The 22,179-nt window shown below is 46.4% G+C and overlaps 1 protein-coding gene across 4 annotated transcripts in view; it reads right to left on the minus strand.

The window, feature by feature from the left end:
- Nucleotides 1–753: 753 nt before the first annotated feature.
- dlg5a (discs, large homolog 5a) overlaps nucleotides 754–22,179 on the minus strand; it is a 45,068-nt gene continuing 23,642 nt past the window's right edge. For 2 of the 4 annotated variants that reach the window (XM_080849202.1, XM_080849201.1), the window contains exons 14-34: nucleotides 21,892–21,995; nucleotides 20,304–20,396; nucleotides 18,970–19,956; nucleotides 17,905–18,019; nucleotides 14,717–14,864; nucleotides 14,084–14,217; nucleotides 13,252–13,341; nucleotides 12,954–13,128; nucleotides 12,375–12,452; nucleotides 11,274–11,436; nucleotides 10,459–10,592; nucleotides 10,103–10,267; nucleotides 9,750–9,933; nucleotides 8,907–9,055; nucleotides 8,105–8,275; nucleotides 7,040–7,239; nucleotides 6,611–6,754; nucleotides 5,975–6,102; nucleotides 5,562–5,671; nucleotides 3,872–3,981; nucleotides 754–3,717 (exon numbers count right to left, since the gene is read on the minus strand). In XM_080849202.1, the coding sequence (XP_080705328.1) occupies nucleotides 3,614–3,717; nucleotides 3,872–3,981; nucleotides 5,562–5,671; nucleotides 5,975–6,102; nucleotides 6,611–6,754; nucleotides 7,040–7,239; nucleotides 8,105–8,275; nucleotides 8,907–9,055; nucleotides 9,750–9,933; nucleotides 10,103–10,267; nucleotides 10,459–10,592; nucleotides 11,274–11,436; nucleotides 12,375–12,452; nucleotides 12,954–13,128; nucleotides 13,252–13,341; nucleotides 14,084–14,217; nucleotides 14,717–14,864; nucleotides 17,905–18,019; nucleotides 18,970–19,956; nucleotides 20,304–20,396; nucleotides 21,892–21,995 (3,686 nt within the window). In that variant the 3' untranslated portion in view covers nucleotides 754–3,613. The remainder of the gene's footprint in view (nucleotides 3,718–3,871; nucleotides 3,982–5,561; nucleotides 5,672–5,974; nucleotides 6,103–6,610; nucleotides 6,755–7,039; nucleotides 7,240–8,104; nucleotides 8,276–8,906; nucleotides 9,056–9,749; nucleotides 9,934–10,102; nucleotides 10,268–10,458; nucleotides 10,593–11,273; nucleotides 11,437–12,374; nucleotides 12,453–12,953; nucleotides 13,129–13,251; nucleotides 13,342–14,083; nucleotides 14,218–14,716; nucleotides 14,865–17,904; nucleotides 18,020–18,969; nucleotides 19,957–20,303; nucleotides 20,397–21,891; nucleotides 21,996–22,179) is intronic. The other 2 variants (XM_080849204.1, XM_080849203.1) reach the window with 1 other exon arrangement.

Below are 22,179 nucleotides of genomic sequence, written 5' to 3' on the forward strand. Positions count from 1 at the left end.
CCTAGTCAGGTAAGCTGTATGTGCTGCAAAGCTGACTGATTTGATTACACTTCATATGGTCTTCCTGATCAGTGAGCACGAGGAAGAGAGCTGGTCATTTCCAAAGGAGAATCCTCTCTTGTCTCCTAAAGGCTCACCGCCTCTATAATAATGAACGCTGAGAAGAGCAGGGCTCACGTACGCTCATGAACACAGTTATGTGACATACAGTAAGTTCCCATAACGCACATCATTATATTTCAGCCAAATTCATGTTATAGAAACTATTCAAGAAATAGCATATTCATTCAAAATGGTACAATAAAGCCATTCTACAAGAGGGCAAACAGGAATGTGCCAAACACAAGTTAGGATTACGCCGTTTTACAAAACAAAACATACAAAAATATTTTAAAGACCATGAAAATCAGTGAATTTCTGAAAGATACTTAGAAAAAGTAAAGACAGTGTAAAAGCATTGCTAATACAGCCTAGCCCATGGGTCACATTCTTCAATGTATCAAGCTAATCATTAAACAGTTTCCATACATTACAGTATTTTTGAATGCAATTCAGATGAAAAAGAGAGCAGTTAAGCTGAAGACTGACGGTCATGTTTTAATCCCTTTATTAATAGCAAAACAAGGGGCACAAGACAAGTAACAGTACTGTTAAAGGTCTGCAAGTTGCAACATAAACATAGTTTTTGGTGGGGGGCAGGACTGTCTTAAAGAAAATCTTAAATTTTGTTAGAACACTTAAGTGTGCCTAGATTTTAATTCAGCAAAACCAATCTATATGTTGTCATATGCTTCTTTGTTGCATTTTGTTTTGTGTCACAAAATATACAAAGGCCTTCAAGCACTTGCACAGCATCATAGTAAATATTTAGTTGCACAATTAAAATACATTAAAAATTTTCAATCATATTTCTGAAAGACAGCACTTCAACAAGAGTTCAGAGTGGCTTATTTCCTTGTCAATAATTATTAACCTTACAAAGAAAGTCAAACAAAAACGAACAGGAAAGTACACACAACTTGTTTGACTAAGTTATGAGACAAAATAAGCAGTTATTCTGTTCAATGCTACACAAGACAATTGCAACTTATAGACTCCTTTCTATATGAAGCATTTAGTGAACATCAGTGATATAAAAAATAAAATCTAAGCCCTTTGTGTAGAATTTCACATATGGTTATTCAAACTAATGTTCAACAAAACACTGTGACAGATGTTCCTCTTGACAAGCAGTGGCTTGCCGTACGCTGCCGGAGTGCTCTGAGCATATTCCCCAGTGAAGCGAGAACTCATTTGTATCTACTATCAAGCAGATAAAGAAACATCTTTACCATGACCATCTTCTTTAATAATGTTAAAAGTGGGCGCCATGCTCTGTATTATATAACATGTATTGGTATAATCTATAATGCTCATGTTACAGCGAATAAGATATTAAACTACTACTTGCCCTTTTCCTCAGAATTAAACTGAAGGGAGGCTTTTAAATAATGTTTCCGTTGTGTAGCACCCTAACAGGCAAGACATATGTCACTTCAAGGAGTTTGAAAGGTGCCGGCTACAGTATGGCTGCTTGAGTAGGGTCTGTGGCAGGCCCAGGTGAAGACCACGAGCAGGCAGAGAGTGCCTCTGGCCCCATGGTCCACTCACCAGGGCTTGGCTGCCCTATGGCTCTTATACTTTCAGCTGCTGCAATGACTCAGATGGCTAAATTCACATCCGCACAGGCTAAACCAAGCGATTAATACCACATAGTCCTCTTTGCTGACAGCTCATCAAGAACCTCAAGGAAGCAGCACTGATTAAGCAGCCTCTCACCCAGATCGGTCAAGATTTCTCCTAGCTACAAAAGGCCCTACAGTGATGAATTATGATACATTAGGATCTTGACATATCAGATAACATTATGTGATACAGAAAAGGACTTTTATTCTTTTATTAATGCCGCAACATTTCATACAAATCACGTTCATTTTTTTAATAAAAGACAATCCCAATCACAACAGTACCGGTCATCTAGCCATTCTCTATAAAAATACCACCATTCCATGATGGATCCCTCTTTTTTGAACCAAATGCTAGCTATCTATTAAGAAAAATAGACATTCATTTTACTTGAACAATATGCCTAATTTAAACACAATAGTCAACTTCTCATCTGCTGGATCATAGGTTTTCCCCACTGAAAACTGTGCAAGAAGATATCCCTTTTTTTCAAATGAGAATATATAGGCCTATGAGGAACATGTTTTTGCTATTTAATTTCAGAATAAAAGGCCATTGATGAAATGCAAGGAACATATGTGTGATACACTCAAATATTAGTTTTCCCATAAAATGAAGGTACCTTTTAAACGGTCTACTGGAAACCTACAAATTGCTAGATTGGGGTTTGTTTGCGGGTGCAAAACCAAAGAAAACAAACAGAAGACGAGACATACAGGATTTGGCACAGCCTTAGAAAGCAGGAAGAAGGGTTGCTTGACTTGATAGGGAGAGGGGGGATTAGTGTGCCTCTTCAATAAAAAAATAAATAACATTGCAACAGATTTACGAAAAACCACTTATTAACCCTGCACCTCTTTTTCTACTCCATTCTGATTTTAAAAGGGGAACACATAAAAGTGACTGACAACCACAAACAAGGAGACAAAGTGAATAACAAAAAAAGGCTTAAAATCATGACATGTTTGACTGCTTCATGTTCATAGGCCTGTGGCCTACACAAAAATACACTTACAATATATTCATATATATCTAGTGGCGACTGCACCCAGAACAGTACATGCGAGTTTGTACTTCAGTATGCTCGAGTATGAGTTTCTTTTCAAAGATGTGATTAGTGGTGGTTAGAAGAGATTGTTTGAAAACACAGTGGTCTGTCTAGCCCTGGAGTGCATTCTGAAGAGGCCGGATAGGCCACCTCTCACAAATACGCCATTGTCATACGCTCAGGAGATCTCCTAAGGCACTTCCATTTGGCCCGTAAAACCGTTCACTCCATTCTTCATCTCAATACCCATTCATATTCAAGTTTCTGCCTCTCCATAGTAGTTACTATGCATTATTACCCCCCATAGATCAGTTTTCCTTACACTTTTATGGATGCCAGTGGCGGAAGTGATGTGTGATGAGAGAAAAGCCACTCGCAAGCCATTCAGTACAATGGTTGTGTGAGCTGGACTGACATTGGGTTAGCAAAGACTTCACTTAGGGTAACATAGAGAAAAAGTACACATTCAAGCAAACATTAAATAACAATTCACTGACTTGACTTTTTATATCTGTAAACGTATGTCTTCGATGCAGCATTACCAAACATCAGATGTCCATCGGGAAGACCAAAATGAACACAAAACATAAAACTTCAGTGCTATAATTCTGTTTCTGCACACACAACAACAAGAACTTCTATCAACATTACAAAGTAGGAAAAATAAACACTAGAACTGTAGTGTTGGTTGTAGTGTACCTTTTTTTTTTTAGAATGTACATCTGTTTTAAGAGTCTGTGCATGTGAGGATTGGTGTGTGTGTGTGTGTGTGTGTGTGTGTGTGTGTGTGTGTGTGACCACAGATGAAAGGCAGTGAGCCTCCAGGACCTTCTCAGACCTCTATGTAGAGCCAAGAGGGGTCCACAGAACTTTGCTCTGTTCCTGATCAACTATAGTGGTGATCTGAGTGCAAACGTAGGGCAAAGTGCCACCTTGGACAATACCTGAGTGAAGGGGGAGAGAATGAGATCGTATAAATAGTTTTTACACGGACACAGGATGAGAGACAAACAGGTAGCTTAACTCTAACTGAGCTTCTCTTGTCTCTGTATGGCATTAAAACAAAAGATCATGCATATAAAAAAAAAAACTCCAAACCTGTAAAGAATTTGCTATACTCCTGCTCAATCTTCTGTGCAACTTCAAATTGTTCCTTGGAATGTTTTTGAGAGACTTTATCCCGCAGATACACCGGATCCTTCTGTTCCCTTCAGAAGAGCACATGAACATCACTGTGAAACCACAGTTGTCTACACATCAAAAGTCTGAACTGAACATTACATGGTTGAAATAAGACAACTGGAACCAGTGTAATTGACAGAAGATGTGGCTGGACAAGCAACACTAAGCAAATTACTTTACCCCCAAAACTATTAGTTGTAAAATGGAGCCATCTCCAGCTGTTTGGGATTACATAAGTGTGGGGGCGGCAGAGAGGACCGGAGACTGTAGGCTGGGAGAGTGAGAGATAAAGAGACCGAGAGAGGGGGAGGCATTCGGCGTGTGTGAAAGAGAGAGAGTGTGAGAGTGTGTGAGAGAGAGAGTGTGAGTGTGTGTGAGAGAGAGAGGAAGGAAGAGACTGGTTGGGCTAGCCCACCAAGTGTAGGCCCTGTATGCGTTGATACCCAGTCAGAAAGAGACATGCTAGTTCATCACCAGTACCTCCTATAGGACTGCCACTTCCCCTTGGGATTTCATTAATAACCTCAAGGTCAGTTCCATATTCTGAGGCCAATATGTCTTCACACCAGTGATGCCCAATGCACAGAGTGTCCTATAGCCCCGGGGACTGCTGCCCATTGGCTGGCTCTGCCATATGCACTGCTGGAGAACAGTCTGTGCCCCACTTTCCTCACCGCAGCACCCAGAGGCAGGTCCCTGCTCACACACGGCCTCTGAGCCGTGGCAGTCCAATCACATGAGCAGGGCGAGCGGAAAAGACTTATGCATATGACATTCTCCACAGCGGAAGCCAACTGAAGGCTTCCCTGAGATTTCCAGCTGGAGACTTCATTTACATAAACCTAAGCTAACCCTAAGGATCTTTGGGAAAGCTAGTCTCGCAGCCTCTGGGACTGAAGATGAAACTAGTCCAATTTGCTCATCAGCTGTAAAAAGTGGGGATTTGCAACATGGTTCACAGCAGCCAATGTACATTAGAAGCCAAGAAGATAACCTGAATCTATATGCATACAGCATTCTATATGTGGTACTGTTACCTGAAGGTACTGCCAGAACGCACTTACTTTCAGAGCAGCTTTTTGGCTCTGGATGAGACACACAAACTACTGAAAACAAAGGTACATGCATCTCTATATTCAGTGGAAAAACAGATTGTGCGTAGACCTCTCATAGGCAGCAACAGACATATTCTCTCTTTCATGGTCCTTCACTGAGGAGGTGTTCTAAAGCAAGGTCTCCTCTGACTGAGGTGTGGGTCCCTCACTGAGGAGGTGTTCTAAAGCACTGAAGTGCAGAGCTTTCAAATCAATTTCTGGTTGGGAACTTTACCTGAAAGGCACCCTTGATATCTACTGTGATTTATTAGACTGTTTAAAGCAAGCTGCGGATAACTGGAGGTTTTTTTTTTTACAAACAAGGGGAAAAGGTTGTGTAGATAACAAAGAAAAAAACCTCTCTGATCCATTAGTACCAGAGCTCTGGGGAGCTGCTAGTCTTATGAAAACCAGACAGAGAAGGACAGAGAGAACGAAAGACTTGAGGAAAGAGAGGGAGCGAGAGACTTCAGGATAGAGTTGTGAGGGGAGAGATGCGACTGGTCACTTACTTTATCTGCTTTGCGTTTTTGTAGCGTATGAAAATGACGATTGGGTATATGTGAACGCTGTGAAGCCGCTCAATGGCGTGAGGTGCAATGTCAAGCAAACAGTGAGAGTCCTATGAGAGAGAGATGACAAGACAACTCAAGCTCCACTTCCAGGACCAATGAGGACAAGCATAGTGTACACAGAAACAACACAGAAATATGGTTTCAAATGCACCTCAGTGCTATAAAGAATCAACAGACAAACTATAGGGGAAAATCAGTTTTTAAAGAGATTTCAGTAGCATTCTGACTGTATGACTAAACTACACCCCCATCTGGTTTTAGTACAGTTGAACACACAGCTCAGACAATACAAGAAACCACTTTGGGAAGCATTTAAGGGATATGACTTGTGAAGGAGCATCACGGAATACCTTCTCTGTGATCTCCTTAATGGAAGCAACAGTTGTGACATCGAAGTGGCCACTGCGCCGCTTATAGTCGATGAACAGGCAGTCTTTGACGCCACGCTCGATCGCTTGCTGAGAAGCCTTCATCACCTCTGCAGCATGGGAAAACACGGAATCAGCAGGAAGCACAAAGGAGCAGAATCATACTGCCCGTTTTATGGGGCAAATCCCCCAGAAGAGGCAGGGGTTAGAGTGAAGAGGATGAAGAGGCAGGGGTTAGAGTGAAGAGGATGAAGAGGCAGGGCAGTGAGGGACACTGGAGTATGTTGATGCACTACAAAGATACCCCAACACATTCCTGTGGTATAATAATCAACCACATACTTATACCTAACTGGTACATTAAAGACTACAATAATGATTCCCATAGATATAGATGAAAGTGAAAGATAATTGGGCCTCTCTCATAGAACAATTTAATTACAATACGGGGTGAAATATAATTAGATGTTAGACTGACCAGAGCCCAAATTAAAACTGCATAACAAGAATTACTGAGAGAAATGTTTGCCCACGGCTTCTATAGACTACACGAGGTCATGCTGCAACCCGGCGCTTCTCAGTGAGCGGGTTGAAGGGGAGTTGCCTGGCAACCCTTACCAAGTACGCATCTGCAGAATTTCCCCGGAGACTCTTTGACCAGCATGTCCTTGACGGCGTCCACCAGAGGCCCCAGGATGAGCACGGGCCTGGGAGAGGCACACTCCACCTTCTGTACCCGCTGGTATGCTAGACTCACGTAGTCTGCAGAGACACAAACAACACAGTCACTCCATGCAGCACAGGGAGCCTCAGTGTGCTCCAACACTGAGCTGGGGCTAGGGACGAGCAGGAGGGTTGTTTGGGGGAGCTGGGCCTAGAATAGCACCTGAGTTGGAAGATAAAAGTGGTCATATGTCTAAGTCTGCAACAAAACCAGGCCGAGGTCATTCTAGGTCTTAACCCAAATCTAATTTCCCAAAAGAGTCTAGCAAAAGTCTAGTCTGTTCAGGGAAGTGCATGGAAGAGGTCTGAAGGTTACTTCCTCACCGTCCAGGAATGGGATGGAGTCGGTGCTGATGGCGTCCAGAGCCACCAGCTCTTTGCCGCCATCTTTGGAGCTGCTGCGCTTGTGCTTCTGCTTTCGGCGGAAGAAAGAGCGCCTAGCCGCCGCCGAAAGAGTCTTACTCGAGCCGTTCTCATCCTTCATGTCAGTCATGCTGTGTCTGCGGTAGAACTCCTGATCCATCCTACACACACGCACGCACGCACGCACGCACGCACGCACGCACGCACACACACACACGCACACGCACAGGCACACGCACACGCACACGCACACGCACACGCACGCGCACGCGCACGCGCACGCGCACGCGCACGCGCACACACACACACACACACACACACACACGTGAACCAAAGGGCCAGCTACACAACAACAATACTTTATAAATGTTCTTATCAGTGCTGTCAGTTTAACGCGTTATTAACGGCGTTAACGCGAACCCATTTTAGCGCCGTTCATTTTTTTACCGCGCGATTAACGCGTTGTAAAAAAAAATATATATTTATATATATATATTTTTTTTAGATGAACGTTCTTTTTGCCCTCCCAAACTGTGTAGTAGGCTAACGTCACGTTTGAGTGAATGATGAGCGCGATACGGCGAAATTGATGATAAAAGCTTCTGCACTATAGGCTGAGTCCTTGTTTATCTTAAATGTGCACTTTATAATTTTATTTTGTACCGCCATGTTTGGCAATGTTGTTTTTCAATAAAATAAAACATTGCTTAAAGCAAGCCAATCCACTTTTCCATGTTGATAAGAGCATTAAAATAAAATAAAAATGATGGAAAAAAATGATTGAAGGGACATTTAGAATAGATACAAATTTGCGATCGCGATTAATTTTGATTAATTTAATCGCGATTCATTTTGAGTTAACTATGACAAAAATGCGATTAATCGTGATTAAATATTTTAATCTTTTGACAGCACTAGTTCTTATGGATATTTGTGTTTGCACGTCTGTCTGTGCCTAGGGTGCATGTTATTGGGGACGGATCTGTGTGTGCCTAGGGTGCATGTCATTGGGGATGGATCACTCACATGTATTTGCTGGGGATCTGTCCCCTTTGCATGGTTTGTGCATTTTCATCAAGTTGCCAGGCCATCCAGGTGCCAAAGTTGCCCTTTGGTAGTGTGTCGTCCACATAGAGGATGTCATCCTTCTTAAAAGTCAGGTCCAGCTCCGCCTCCGCGGTCCGGTCATAAAGTGCTCTGAGGAAGGAGGGCGGTAAACGAGAGGAAGCGAGGGATGAATGGCAGAGAGACGGAGGGGGCGAGAGAGAGAGAGAGAGAGAGAGAGAACCTGATCCTTCATGCTTAAGCATGCGTCTGCATTCATGACAGGCGGATATGCAGCGCTGTATTTACTGCCACTGACATCATGAGCCCACACATAGGAGGAGAAAGCCGCCCGCCGTGACAGCTGGCCACACAGGAATCTCTTTGGCAAAAACAAACATGGCTATTTTGGAGCCACAAAAGTTCCACTATTCACATCCTTCCCCTCCGTCTGACACATGAAGCATATAGTATTCCTCTGCAGATGAGTAGGCAACACTAATACATACAGAACTCTCATACTCCTCCAGAAGACAGACATACTAACAGAGATCAACACTGGGGTATCTTTACTGGGGGATATTTCCCCTAGCTAGCATGACTGCTGAGATCTAACTGCAGATTCACATGAGCGTGAAGTGCATACACACACACACACACACACACACACACAGATGTCTATATATGTAGCTGCTCTGTCCTGCTTACAGACTTTAGTTTGCTTAAGGGGGATTAGTCATATGCTGCATAACAAGGCTGCCTGGACCGTGAGTGTGTCTAGTACCTGATATAGAATCCATCTCCAGGAGTGTCTTTTAGTGCGTTGAAATCATCCAGTCGCTGCTGGACTCTGAAGGCAACACTCTCGGCTGGCTTCAGCATCTCCAGGTAGGCCTCCTCTGCAGTCTTATTCTTCATGTGCACAGCACAGTACTAGAGAGGACCAGAGACGCAAGAGACTTTAGCATGCTAACTACTCGCCCCATGCCTTTGTAAGCCAATGAGCTACAACACACATCTAGAAAAAGATACACAGAGAAGAATGGCCACTTCTGGCTTCCTTTGTGGAAATGCCCCCCTGATTGATTTCCACTTGAGAGAAATAGAACCTGACTGAGATGAAATGACATTAATGTGGGCTCCTTGAGAGAGACAGAGAGCCTGAGTTACGCTGCGCTCTGTGCAATACTCTTTGGCACAGCGCTCAGCCAAGCCCTGCCAGATTGGGATAGAACAAGTTTCCCCCACAGCCCAAATAGATTGCTTGTGTACAATGGAAGAGGAAGAGGAGGAGGAGGAGGAGATCGATGAAGAACAATAGGCTAGGGAGAAAAGTGGCTTTGGCCTGAGGACGGGCAGGCAGAACCAAGCCCCGGGAGTGATTACTTTGGGTGTGTGTGTGTGTGTGTGTGTGTGTGTGCGAGTGTGCGTGTGTGCGCGAGTGTGTGTGAGTGTGTGCGAGAGTGAGCGAGTGAGCGAGTGAGCGTGTGTGTGTGCGTGCGTGCATACGAGCGAGCGAGCGCGTGTGCGTGTGCGTGTGCGTGCGTATGTGTGTACGTGTGTACGTGTGTGCGTGTGTGCGTGTGCGTGTGCGTGTGCTTGTGTGTGTGTGTGTGTGTGCGTGCACCTCTAGAATCATGTCTCCAGGCATCAGTCCATCTGGTCCCTGTGCAGGACTGTCCTCCTCCAGCCCCAGCACAAAGATGCCCCTGAGGTTGCCCCCGCTGATCTGCACCCCCAGGTCGGCCTGCCCCCTCCTCACGTTCACCTGCCTCGGCTCAGGGATCTTTCTGGAAACATCCGACGGCATCCTGAGGGCAAATGATGCATGTCAAAAAAACGATCGATTCACAGCATCTTTAGGCAGTGGCCAGAGACAAAATCAACTCTGGCACACAGCGTAATCAAGAGGGGCTGCAGGCAAAGTCTGTCTGTCTGAGTGTCTCATTGGAATGAATGGGGGATGTGGGGGGGGGGTACCTGATGAAGCTGTGAGGGCTGGTGGTGGGGGTGGTGTGTTTGGAGGAGGGGGTGAGGGTGCCCTCGTCCTGCTCGCTCAGGGTGTCGATGTTGGAGTGGTTGTCAGGGGTGGTGGCTCCGCTGCCCTGGGGCGTAGGCTGGGTGCTCATGGGTTCCAGACGAGAGCTGCCGAAAAGACAAACTGAGGTTGATACTTGGAGGGAATGAGTGGGAACAGGAACTGTGTTCTCCTTTCTTGTGTTAACTGTGCATTGGTCTGAACCAATTTATCTTTATTTCATATTTTCAATCCTTCCAAACATATACAGGTAAGGCCATCAGATGTTTCCTAAAGCTTGGAGCCTGAGCCTGTGTACCTGGAGCGGGAGTTGGTGCCCAGCTGGTGCATGTGTGGGTTGTACTGGGCCATGATGCTGATGGTGTCACACTGCTGGCCAATGATGAGCCGAGCTTGCTGCTCCGTGGCGTTCCTCAGGTTGATGCCATTATACTGCAGAGAGAAGAGGAGAGGAGCAGAGAGGAGGAGAGGAGGAAGAGAGGAGAGGAGCAAGGAGCAGAGAGGAGGAGGAAGGAGGAAGAGAGGAGAGAGGAGGAGGAAGGAGGAGAGGAGATGAGCAGAGAGGAGGAAGAAGGAGGAAGAGAAGAGAGGATAGGAGCAGAGATGAGGAAGAGAGGAGAGGGGAAGAGCAGGAGGAAGGAGGAGGAGAGGAGAGAGGAGGAGGAAGGAGGAGAGGAGATGAGCAGAGAGGAGGCGGAAGGAGGAAGAGAGGAGAGAGGAGGAGGAAGGAGGAGAGGAGATGAGCAGAGAGGAGGAAGAAGGAGGAAGAGAAGAGAAGAGAGGATAGGAGCAGAGATGAGGAAGAGAGGAGAGGGGAAGAGCAGGAGGAAGGAGGAGGAGAGGAGAGGGTGAGAAGAAAAAAAGAGAGACATCAAAATGAATCATTCAACAGACCACACAGTTGACTTCTGTGGTCAGTCAGTCCAGCGTTCCTGTTACTCGGACGTGTTTACATCCCTGTGTGGCTGGAATGGAGAAGCAGGGAGGGGACCTGCCTACTGTCCGCAGAGGGTATAGGGTTAAAGGGGCCGGGTGTGTGTGACAGTGTCCGGTGATGCTGTGGTCACGGTGAGTGGACACCCTGACAGCCACGGCGCCGCCAACACCACTCACCTCCAAGAGCTGGTCCCCGTACTCCAGCCCGGCCTGGTGCGCGATGCTGCCGCCCGTCACCTTGGAGACGAAGATGCCGCCGTTGTCGCCGCCGACGATGGAGATGCCCAGGGGCTCGGCGCCCTTGTGCACGATGACGTTCCGCGGCTCCTCCAGGTACGGCCTTCAAACGGAGAAACAGCCAATGAGTGAGCGGGCTCTCAGGACCCGCCTCCACAGCTCCCCTGAGCTCCTGTGTGTCGTGGACCCAGAGCGCAGACATGAGGAGGAGAGAAGCCAAGCGCCCTCATGCCAGAGAAGCATCACGGAGGACAATGCTTCTTGTGTGCAGCCCACTCATGTCAAAGCTTGACATCACACACGCAGGAAAAGCAACATTAGGTGCTACACCAGCACAGCAGCACCGCAGCACTTCAACAACACAGGGAGGAGATTCAGAGACATGTGCACAGACAGGGAGCTTCAGACATGGGATTTCAGCCACCACACACACACACACACACACACTCCCAGTGACAAAACTCGATTACTAAAACAGAAAAAAACTACTATCCACCAGCAGACATAAGTAGGATAGTAGAATAATATTCAAACAATCACAACACACTTATATGCACTAAAGTGATCAGCTGTCTCAGAGAGACAGGAGGATACAATCACCACAAGACTTACTGTGTTTACTAAATAAACAATAATTCAAACTTAAATAACACTAAATAAATCCTTTGAGTAGCAGTAACATGCTTTGTGGATTTAATTCCTGGTTTTACAGACTTACTGACTGCACCCACATAATGTTTCTAGTCTAATAGAATGTGTGGGGCTTTCCAGACTGTGTTAGCTTTGACATACATAAGGAACTACATTTAACTTTTGGCTAAATATCCTGGGTCTTTATATGAAGGCTAAAATAAGAGGTACAAAACAGCAATCTGCATATTGCAGCTAGGAATTGTTGAATTTTGAAATGCCAGTCACATGGAATAAACCTCTAACTCTTGTATCAGGCACACAAAGCACATCTCCACCGCCCCCCCCATCCCCACCCCCCTGGGCCCCTCCTTGTCTGTGGGAGACAGGAGACAGCAGACAGGAACCAACCTCAGGCTCCTGAGAGAAGAGAACCTCGGCCTAGCAGCCAGAGGGATTCTCAGAAAGGAGCGGTTACGGTACAGATATCTGAAAGATTGAGGAGAGAGGTAGGTAGGAGGAAGAGAGGAAGAGAGGAAGGTGGAAGAGAAGGAGAGAGGGAAGAAGACAGAACATGAATTCATTCAGTGCAAGAGACTCCGGGGACAGAGATAAGAAAACAAATGAACAAACACGAGAAGACTGAGAGACAAAGTTTTGGATGGGAGCACAGTGAGAAGACAGGAGAGTAGTTCAAAGGGAGCCATGATGCATGCGGCCCACTTCCAAACCCTCTGTGAGCAATGGCCTAATCAATTTCAAGCGTGACCATTTAAAAAGGGAGGAAAAACCAGGAGATCAAACAGCTTTTTGGTCCTAATCTGATCACTCTCAAGAGCTCCGGGAATCTTTCTCCCTGCTGAGCCTGATCACGCAGAGGTGTCGAAACGGAGAAGAAGAGATGGGTGCTGTTGCCTGGCAACCAGTGGGAACGAGGGGCTGGGGCTGGTAATGCCCCGAGGGGGGTTGAGTGGGCGCGGCTCTCCTCACCGGTCTTTGCGGCGCTCCACCGCGGGCACGGGGCTGACGGAGATGCGGGGCAGCGTGGAGGTGGAGATGGAGCCCTGAGACTGGCTGCTGGCGAAGGACGACGTCTCCAGGTTGTGGGGGGACAGCGGGGGCGTGATCAGGCAGGGGCTGCTGCACTCCGAGTGGGACAGGGAGCCTGGGAAAGACAGCAGCACAGCTGCACTCAGCACTAATCACATCATGACAACATATGATGTATGAGAACAATGAGAGAATCAATGGTTAGCCACTCCGGCGGCTAGCAGGAGGTTGCACATACCTCGGTCTGATCCCAGCATGGAGCGTGGGTATCTGGGCGTGGAGGGAAGCTTGATCCTCTCAGTGCGAAACTGGACATTATTTGTTGAACCTGATGAACAATAATTGAGAAATACGTATGAATTGCAATTGTTTAATCTGCATGTACCCTAAGATGTTGGATTATTAAATGCAGAGGACAAAGGATTTTTCTTTTTGATGCTTCTGTGGTATGCACAAATATAATTAAAAAAAACAGGCTCATATTTTGACGATAAAGGTTGATGATAACATAATCACAATGCTACTAAAAGTTTTGGAGAAGGATTCTTGAACCTTACCTTTTCATCACATTGATTAAATATAAAGGCTATAGCTTCAAACCAGGGCTACACAGAGATAAGGTTAAAGAGTAAAGTAAATGAGCAGTAAATGTATTGATTCATTTAGCAATACAATTATTAGAATCAAATAATGAAAATAGTGTTACATATTTGTTTTAGGTAGCTTGTTCAAAGGCTCATGTTCATTGCTTTGCCACAAGAAAGAATGCAATAATAAAGGCACGAACAATGAGTTATAGTTTTATATATTGGCGACAGCAAGATGGAGGTAACAAGAGTGTTAAGCACGTTTCTGTATGTGTTTATATGAATGACCTGACCATGGAGGTGCAGAGAGATTTTAGAGACACATAGCAGAGCAGTTAAGAAACAGAAGTGTGCTGCACCCGTACACCCTTCCATACAGATGTAAAATCCCTTTAACTTGCTCCTTTTCCCTCTGGCTGAGCAATGCTTGGTGTGTGTGTGTGTGTGTGTGTGTGTGTCTGTCTGTCTGTGTGTGGTTCTGACCGAGGCGAGTGCTGGGGGGCAGGGAGTTGGTGCCGTGGGAGGAGCGGCTGCTGCGGGAAGATGACTCGGAGAGGTCGGGCGCGTGGCTGGGCTTCTGGCTCAGGTCCAGACTCAGACGTCCTTGGTGCTGGGGACTGCAGGGTTGCACAAAGGTGAGACTGCAGCAGGTCACATTCAATCAGCAAAACACAGCCTCACACACACACACACACACACACACACACACACACACACACACACCTCGGGGCTATGTGCTAGTGGTTGGGGAACACAGTGGAAATGTGCTCGGGAGCAGCATGTTCTTCATTGGCACAGCAGCTCTCTTATCTCCCCCCCTCCTCCTCCTCCTCCTCCTCCTCCTCCTCCTCCGCTGCTCCTCCTCAGAGGTAAGGTGAGAAGAGCAGCCGGCATGCTCTGATTATTGAGTTAGGCACCTTACATCAGCCATTAGGACGTGGAAAAACAGCCTGGCATGGCGTCAGCATGGCCTGTCATTATCTTTAAGCAGCCCAAGTGAGAGGAGCGGTGGGAGGAAGAGGGAGAGAGAGGGTGTGTGTGTGCTCGTCACGCCTCCGACATATTTCTAGCCACGGTGGCGGTGGAGGTGGAGGTGGAGGTGCTGGCATGAGGTACCTGGGGTGCTGCGAGTGCTGATGGCAGATCTGGCTGGCCACTGAAGGACTGTTGCTGGTGTGGACCCGGTGACTCCTCACCGTGTACACCGGATTCCTCATGACTGCCGTGACAGCCGGGCAGGGCGCCAGGCCCCTATGTGCTGAGTCTGGAGGAGGAAATCAGAGCGAACACATAAATAAAGAAAAAGGCCCCCGACCCAACGCCACGCCATCACAGGGCTCCAAACACAAACTAGGGCCCTAAAACTGCTCCTTCACATTTTAGGAAACGCCATTTCATCAACAGTATTGATGATAGTCGTCTGATGCCAGTTGAGTACACGTAATACATGGGTGGTCTGGAAACTACAGTCACAAAGAGGCACACATTAGTACCAGTCACAGGGAGATATGAGACTATAGCAAACACAGCTCATTTTAATCTGAAGAGGAATAAATAGCATTTGGGTAGTGCTTGGAGTCAAAATAAATAGTCATAAACAATAAATTATCTCTAATCTGCAATGAAGGGAAAATTTGTTGCAATTAGGGAAAGTCCATTTTGTACCTCCGTTTCCTGTTAGTCATTACAAGCTGTTTACACACACAAGTGCAGTGCCCGTAAGAATAATGCATTCTGTAGTGTTAGCAGACGTAGGTGTAGCTGTTGGGTAGTGCAATAGCAAGACATATTTGCACTCCACATAGGTACAGGTTACACTGAAGTATTATTGTGATGCATGTTTCCTTTTCATTAAGAAATGTTTTAATGTTGTATAGCCTTTTTGGAGATATACCAACAAATAAAGTTTGAGATTATGTAGTGGATGCAGCTGAATATAGATGTCAAAGTTGCTGTCTAAACTATAAACTAAATGTCATAAAGAAAGAAATTATTTAAGATGAAGTTATGGTTGAAATAGGATCACTTCTTTATTGTAAGGGTAAGTGTAGGGTAGGAATGGTCATGCAGTTGGACTCAAATGTAGCTTAATTGTATTGAATGTATGTACTGTACTGTATGACTTCGATGATGCTAGCTTTGACAGCCCACTCTCAGACAGATCGTAAGCTAATAATGTCCTTACAATGGGAACACAGTTTAAATACTCTGACTGGAGATGGCGTTACTATCCCCCACCCGAATTCAGTGCAGAACTGGGAGGATAACATGACGATGTGGCCCAACATAATTTACAGCGAGATTTGCGCGTATTTTGTGGACTCCATAGCAACAGATGGGAAAGCAATGGACAATCTGAAAGCCTCCGAGGCTTATCAATATAAGCTACCATTTGTAGCGGTGTAGTTCTCCACTCTTGCGTTGTGATTTTGATTGGCACCCAGCCGTTTATTCATACACTCTGACAGGTTTAATGAACACAGAGCAAAGGCGATCACACACAGTATCTTCGGAATGACAGCCTCTCCCAGCCAAGGTAAATGCAGACTGAGGTTTATAATATTGCAATAATGAGAAAACAAAGTACACACGAATTACAACATATACATCGGACACTAATACATCGGAAAACCTCTCTCATTGCGTCAGTAGATGCATGAACGCATGGTCAGTGGTCTAGGCTAACCACACGACTGTTCTATGACTATGACATCATTCACGTCACGCGGGTCCGCCCCTCTTTCTGAATTACTACAGTACCCATAGTGCCTCACTACCCATAGTGCCTACAGCAAATGGTAAAATACAAATATCTCGCGAACTATGAATTCAGAAATCTTCAAAATCAAGGATGCAAAGGTTCATGACATGCGTAAGCTACATGCGAAATCTCATAACTAACGTAACTACCGTCAGACAGACACACAGAGATTTCTGGATTTAAAGATAGATATCCACACACACAGCTGCTTCAGACTACAGATGAGCAGACTACAGGAGGCTAAAGGTAAAAATAGAGCTTCCTTATAAAACACAATTCTGTGTGTGTGTGTGTGTGCGTGTACGTGTGTGTACGTGTGTGTACGTGTGTGTATGCGTGTGTGTGTGTGTACGTGTGTAAGCAGCCTCCAGCCACACAAAAGACTACCCACAGAGGAGCAGCTTGTTTACAAATAAACAAAGGGACGTTAATCTGCCTGCTTTTGTTATCTACACCAGAGAGAAAACAGCATCCTCTTTTTATTTGTAATGCATGACTAGCAGAGGTACACACGGATGATATGACGTCAATAAACATGAACAGGATTGCAGTATAATGCATATTCTTTCTCTTATTTCGATTTTCTTCTCATAATTGGGTTTTAAATCATACAATGGTGAAATAATCCAATAATGGTGAGATGCTGTTGCAAAGACCAGGGGCTAATGCAGTCATATACAGAAGTGGTATATGATGCTGCTCATAGCCTCATAGCCTATCAGTGTTAATAACAGTGTATGACCTGTTAAGCTCCGCACGAATGCCCTTAATTTAATAACAGCCTAATAATAGCTGGGGAACCTCTAACACCCATATTTATTTCAGTTTTTTAGGGCCAACAACACCGATGTGCAAGGACCTGTCAGCTCAGTTGAAGTGAAAGGCTTACTGAACTGACCGATGAGCATGATGAGCCACACTGAGGTCAATGGAGGTTCAAACAAACAATTATGACCACACAATTATAACATGAACACTTAAAGCATCTAAACAGACAGTTTGGAGGCAACTCAATGTAATACATGCCTCAACATGCACCAGATGTCCCAAGGCCTTTAATCTACCGCATTGTCTTTTTCCAATTGCTTTAATGTGGTTGTTTTTTTCTCGGTCACCAGGGCTAAAATGTTTAATGGACACCAGTGTTACAAGAGCCTTACATTTATAGCCAAGATAATTGAATCTAGACACCAATATGGTGTTTGCAAGACCTTATTTTATGCTGTGTAGCTAACTGGATGATGGTTGATTTTATGTGGAGGTGGCTTTAAAATGTCTCCCTCACTCTACTGTGAAGACACCATTCAAAATGGCCCTCTGAAGGTTCAAACCAACAGCTTGCAGTGAAAATGTCAAAACATCTGATCTCTGCATGTAATGCACTATAGAACCATCACATGAGGCGTGTCAAAAGGCACATGTCACAACTTGTGTTTCTGCCTTCATGGTCCTGCACATTGCTATCAAAGGCACCTGCTGACTGAATGTATGGGCAGATAAAGCTATAAGGTTTGGGGAGAGAGAGAGAGAGGATGAGACTCACTGGGAGGGAGGGTGCCGTTGTACACGGTGGGCACAAAGCCAAGGCTGTGCCGGTACCGGTTGGGAGACCGGAGCATATCCCTGGCCTCCACCGACTGATCATCGCAGGAGTAGCTCTGCAAAAACAAACACACACACACACACACACACACACACATAACTCAGCCACCAGGTGGAAAACTCACCATTCTGTGCATCATAATACCTTAAATACTATAATTAGACAAAGAAAACCTTAAATAGTGTATTTGTTCAGCAGGCCTTAACACCTGCCTGACTGTGTGAATAAATAATGGCTATTATGTAAGTGTAGGAGTTGGCACATGGAGAAAGCAAGGCATCTGCTGCTAAATAGCCCACATATCAGTGCTAGGACCATGGCTCAGCAGTTTGCACCCAGACTCAGGGCTCTGGAGCTGAGAGGGGCATCAATCTCTGGCTGGGAGGCTAATTAAAGCCAGCAGGCAGTGAGGGCAGGACACGGAGGGAGGGAGAGAGAAAGAGGGGGGGAGGAGAGAGTGGGAGAGAGAGAGGGGGGAGAGATAGAAAGAGAGAGAAAGAAGGAGGGAGAGAGAGAGAGAGAGAGAGAGAGAGAGAGAGAGAGAGGGAGGGAGGGGGAGAGAGAGAGAGGGAGGGTGGGAGAGAATGACAGAGGGAGAGAGAGAGTGAGAGAAAGAGAGAGAGAAAGAGAGGGAGAGAGAGAGAAAGAGAGGGAGAGAGAGAGAGAGAGAGAGAGAGAGAGAAAGAGAGAGAGAGAGACAGAGAGAGCTAGAAAGAGAGATAGAAAGAGAGGGAGAGAGAGCTAGAAAGAGAGATAGAAAGAGAGAGGGAGATAGAAAGAGAGAGGGATAGAAAGGGAGGGAGAGAGAGATAGAGAGGGAGAGAGAGACAGAAAGCGAGAGATAGGAAGAGAGAGGGAGAGAAGGAGAGAGAGATAGAAAGCGAGAGATACGAAGAGAGAGTGAGAGAGATAGAAAGAGAGAGGGAAAGAGAGATGGAAAGAGAGAGTGAGCGAGAGCGAGAGCTAGAAATAGAGAGAGGAGAGTATGGAGTCTGTATATCACACCTGAAAGCCGGGGAGGGTGATGGTCTGCGGCGTCATCCTGCGACGGAGCGCGGGGGCAGATTTGGGCCGTGGACGCTTTACCTCGGGCTCCTCAGCACGCAGCCGGCCGATGTCCTCCTCACAAGACTTCCGCGAGGTGAGGGGCTTGGCCTGGCTGAAGCTGTGCAGGCCGCTGCTGCCGGCGCTCACGCTGGTGCTGACGCTGAGGCCCACGCTGAGGCAGCGCTCCTCGGGCCTGGGCTCGGTGATTGTGGAGTCTGAGGCTGAGCTGCCCTTGGGCTTGTGCTTAAACTTGAACGAGTCCATACGGGTGGGGGGCATGGGGGGGAGCGGGGGAGGCTCCAGCTTGGAGGGCTGTGGGGAGTGGGAGGTGAGATGGGAGGAGGAGGGGGGAGGAGGGGGAGGAGGAAGCGGAGGAGGGGTGGAGCGGTAGTCGATCTTGGGGGGCGCGGTGTCGGCCGGGCACTTGAAGACGTCGTCAAAGATGGGCCTCCTCTGCTTGGGCGACTTGAAGATGGACAGCTGCGCCGGGGCGTCTGATGCCACGGAGACGGGCCCGCCGCCCGCGATCACCATCTTGGGCCAGGTGCCGCCGCTGTGCTTGCGCTCCAGCGTGGTCTCCACGGTGACGCAGTCGGCGGGGCTGGCGGGCTCGCGGCGGGGGTAGCAGCACTCCTGGAAGGCGCTGGGGTAGCGGGGCGGGCCCAGCTCCGAGGAGGGGCGCAGCGAGCTGGGGTGCATGGTGGCCGAGGGGAAGGGCTTGCGCTCGGAGGGGTAGGCCGGCGCCTCGTCTGCCTCACCGCGGGGCTTTCTCACGCTCACGCTCAGCCCCTCGCCGCTGAAGATGTCCGTCTGCGTGGAGCTGTTGTGCTTGAGGTTACGGCTGTTCCGTGAGTGCACCTCCGTCATCAGCAAGCGCCCGCTGGACTTCTCCACCTCCCTCAGGCTCTCAAAGATGTTCTGGCCAGAGGAGCTCTGTGGGAGGAACTGAGTTAAATGAGGACATCATTAGACCTGAGCTCCACCAGAATTGAGTTACAGGAGGACATCATTAGACGTCAGCTCCACCAGGAGGGAAATGGAAAGGTGAAGATGTAAATCCCTTCTGCACTGTCCCAGACACATGGCTGAGAAAGGACAAGATCAGACGCAATACTGGTCTTCAGCTGAGAGAGTGCGATGAAGTGGTACAAGCAAACTATTAGAAAGCTCAATATATGTCACACATATTTTCAAAATGGGCTATTTCTGGGAGGGGGCCTACATTGTGAAATGAGTATGAACACACACACACACAAACACACACACACACACACAAACATTTTAGTATTCACCTTCATAAGAGAGAGACTCAGAGAGTCCCGGCAGCTCCTCAGCAGAGCCTCGCATTCAGTCAGTGATTTGTTATCTAGTGCGATGCCGTTTATCTGGGGAATGGGAAAATGTAGGTCAGCACTTTTCAAAAGAAAGAGAGAAGATGGAACAGAAAGTATGAGGGGACTATTCAGGTCCCCAATTTCCATAACAATATGCAGAAGCAGGAGCTGAAGAACCCAAGACCTGCGTGCAGATGTGATGTATTATGGGTGGGGAAAAAAATCTATTCTTTGATTTCTCTTGTTTCTCTCTAGATTCCGAAAGTTCATAATCTATTTTTTTTTTACATCCATTTTGTGTTGAAATGCAAGCTGCATCGATTATTGCATTGTTCATAAAAAGTCATTACTGTGACAAGGAAAAGCATTTTCTCTAATAAAAAAATTGAGAAGGTAATTCATCTGTTGATTTTCTAATTATCAAACACAAAGTGGGAAGTGATTAGCAACCTCTGAGTAGCAAACTCAGCTTTGAGAATCGATAATCGTTTTAGAATTGATAATCGGTTTAGAATCGATAATCGGTTTAGAATCGATAATCGGTTAAGAATCGATAATCGGTTTAGAATCGATAATCGGCTTAGAATCGAATCGTTGACCTCTAAATCGTAATCGAATCGTGAGGTGCCAAGAGATTCCCACCGTATAATGTATGAACTCCCAACTGCCCCATTCCTGAAGAGGTCCCCCCCACCAATTAACTACGGAACATTTCTAATTTCAGTTCCAGTCTGTATTTCAGTCTGCTATATGAACAGCAGTAGCAGGTGCTCTGAATGTCAGTCACATTGCTTTGCCTTTCCACACATTATCTGTGAGGAGAAGAAGACTAATAATGTCATCTAGCGTGATCAGCATCCTCAAAAGGCTTCAGAGAACTTGACCCACTCGGCTGATTAAGATCTGCAAAGGCGTGTGTTCTTCACCTTAGTATCGAAGAGCAAAGTGATCATGTATCACGCAACTTAAAAAAAAGCGCGGTTGGAGAAGAGCACAATTAAGTTAAGGTCAAGGCTTAGTGGGAGGGAACTCTTGATCCCTCGTGAGCATATATTGTGCTGAACACGCTGCATATGTATTACAGATGGCATCAGCGTGTATCTTTAGCAGGACGGGACACAATGAGAGAGGCAAACTCACATCTATAAGATGGCATCAGTGTGTATCTATAGCATGACGGGACACAATAAGAGGGGATAACTCACAGCTATAAGATGGCATCAGTGTGTATCTAGAGCTATAAGATGGCATCAGTGTGTATCTATAGCATGACGGGACACAATGAGAGGAGCTAACTCACATCTATAAGATGGCATCAGTGTGTATCTATATCATGACGGGACACAATGAGAGGAGCTAACTCACATCTATAAGATGGCATCAGTGTGTATCTATAGCAGGACGGGACACAATGCTAACTCACAGCTATTAGATGGCATCAGTGTGTATCTATAGCACGACAGGACACAATGCTAACTCACAGCTATAAGATGGCATCAGTGTGTATCTATAGCAGGACGGGACACAATGAGAGGGGCTAACTCACAGCTATAAGTCTGTCTCCTGCCGTCAAGGAGCCCTCGCGGGCAGCTGGACTCCCTGACACGATGGTGGTCACAAAAACCCCACCCTCCAGCACAATGCCACTGTCTGCACAGGAGAGAGAGAAAGAAAGAAAGAAAGAAAGAAAGAAAGAAAGAGAGAGAGTGAGGGAAAGTCAGAGAGAGAGACTCTGAGACTAATGACTAGAGCTGAAATGACAGAGCTCATGTGTGCCCACACCAGACATGTTAACACAATAAAGCTCTCAGACCAGACAGCGGGTGGATGGAAA

This window comes from Sprattus sprattus (assembly GCF_963457725.1).
Source record: "Sprattus sprattus genome assembly, chromosome: 12".
Taxonomy (NCBI): domain Eukaryota; kingdom Metazoa; phylum Chordata; class Actinopteri; order Clupeiformes; family Clupeidae; genus Sprattus; species Sprattus sprattus.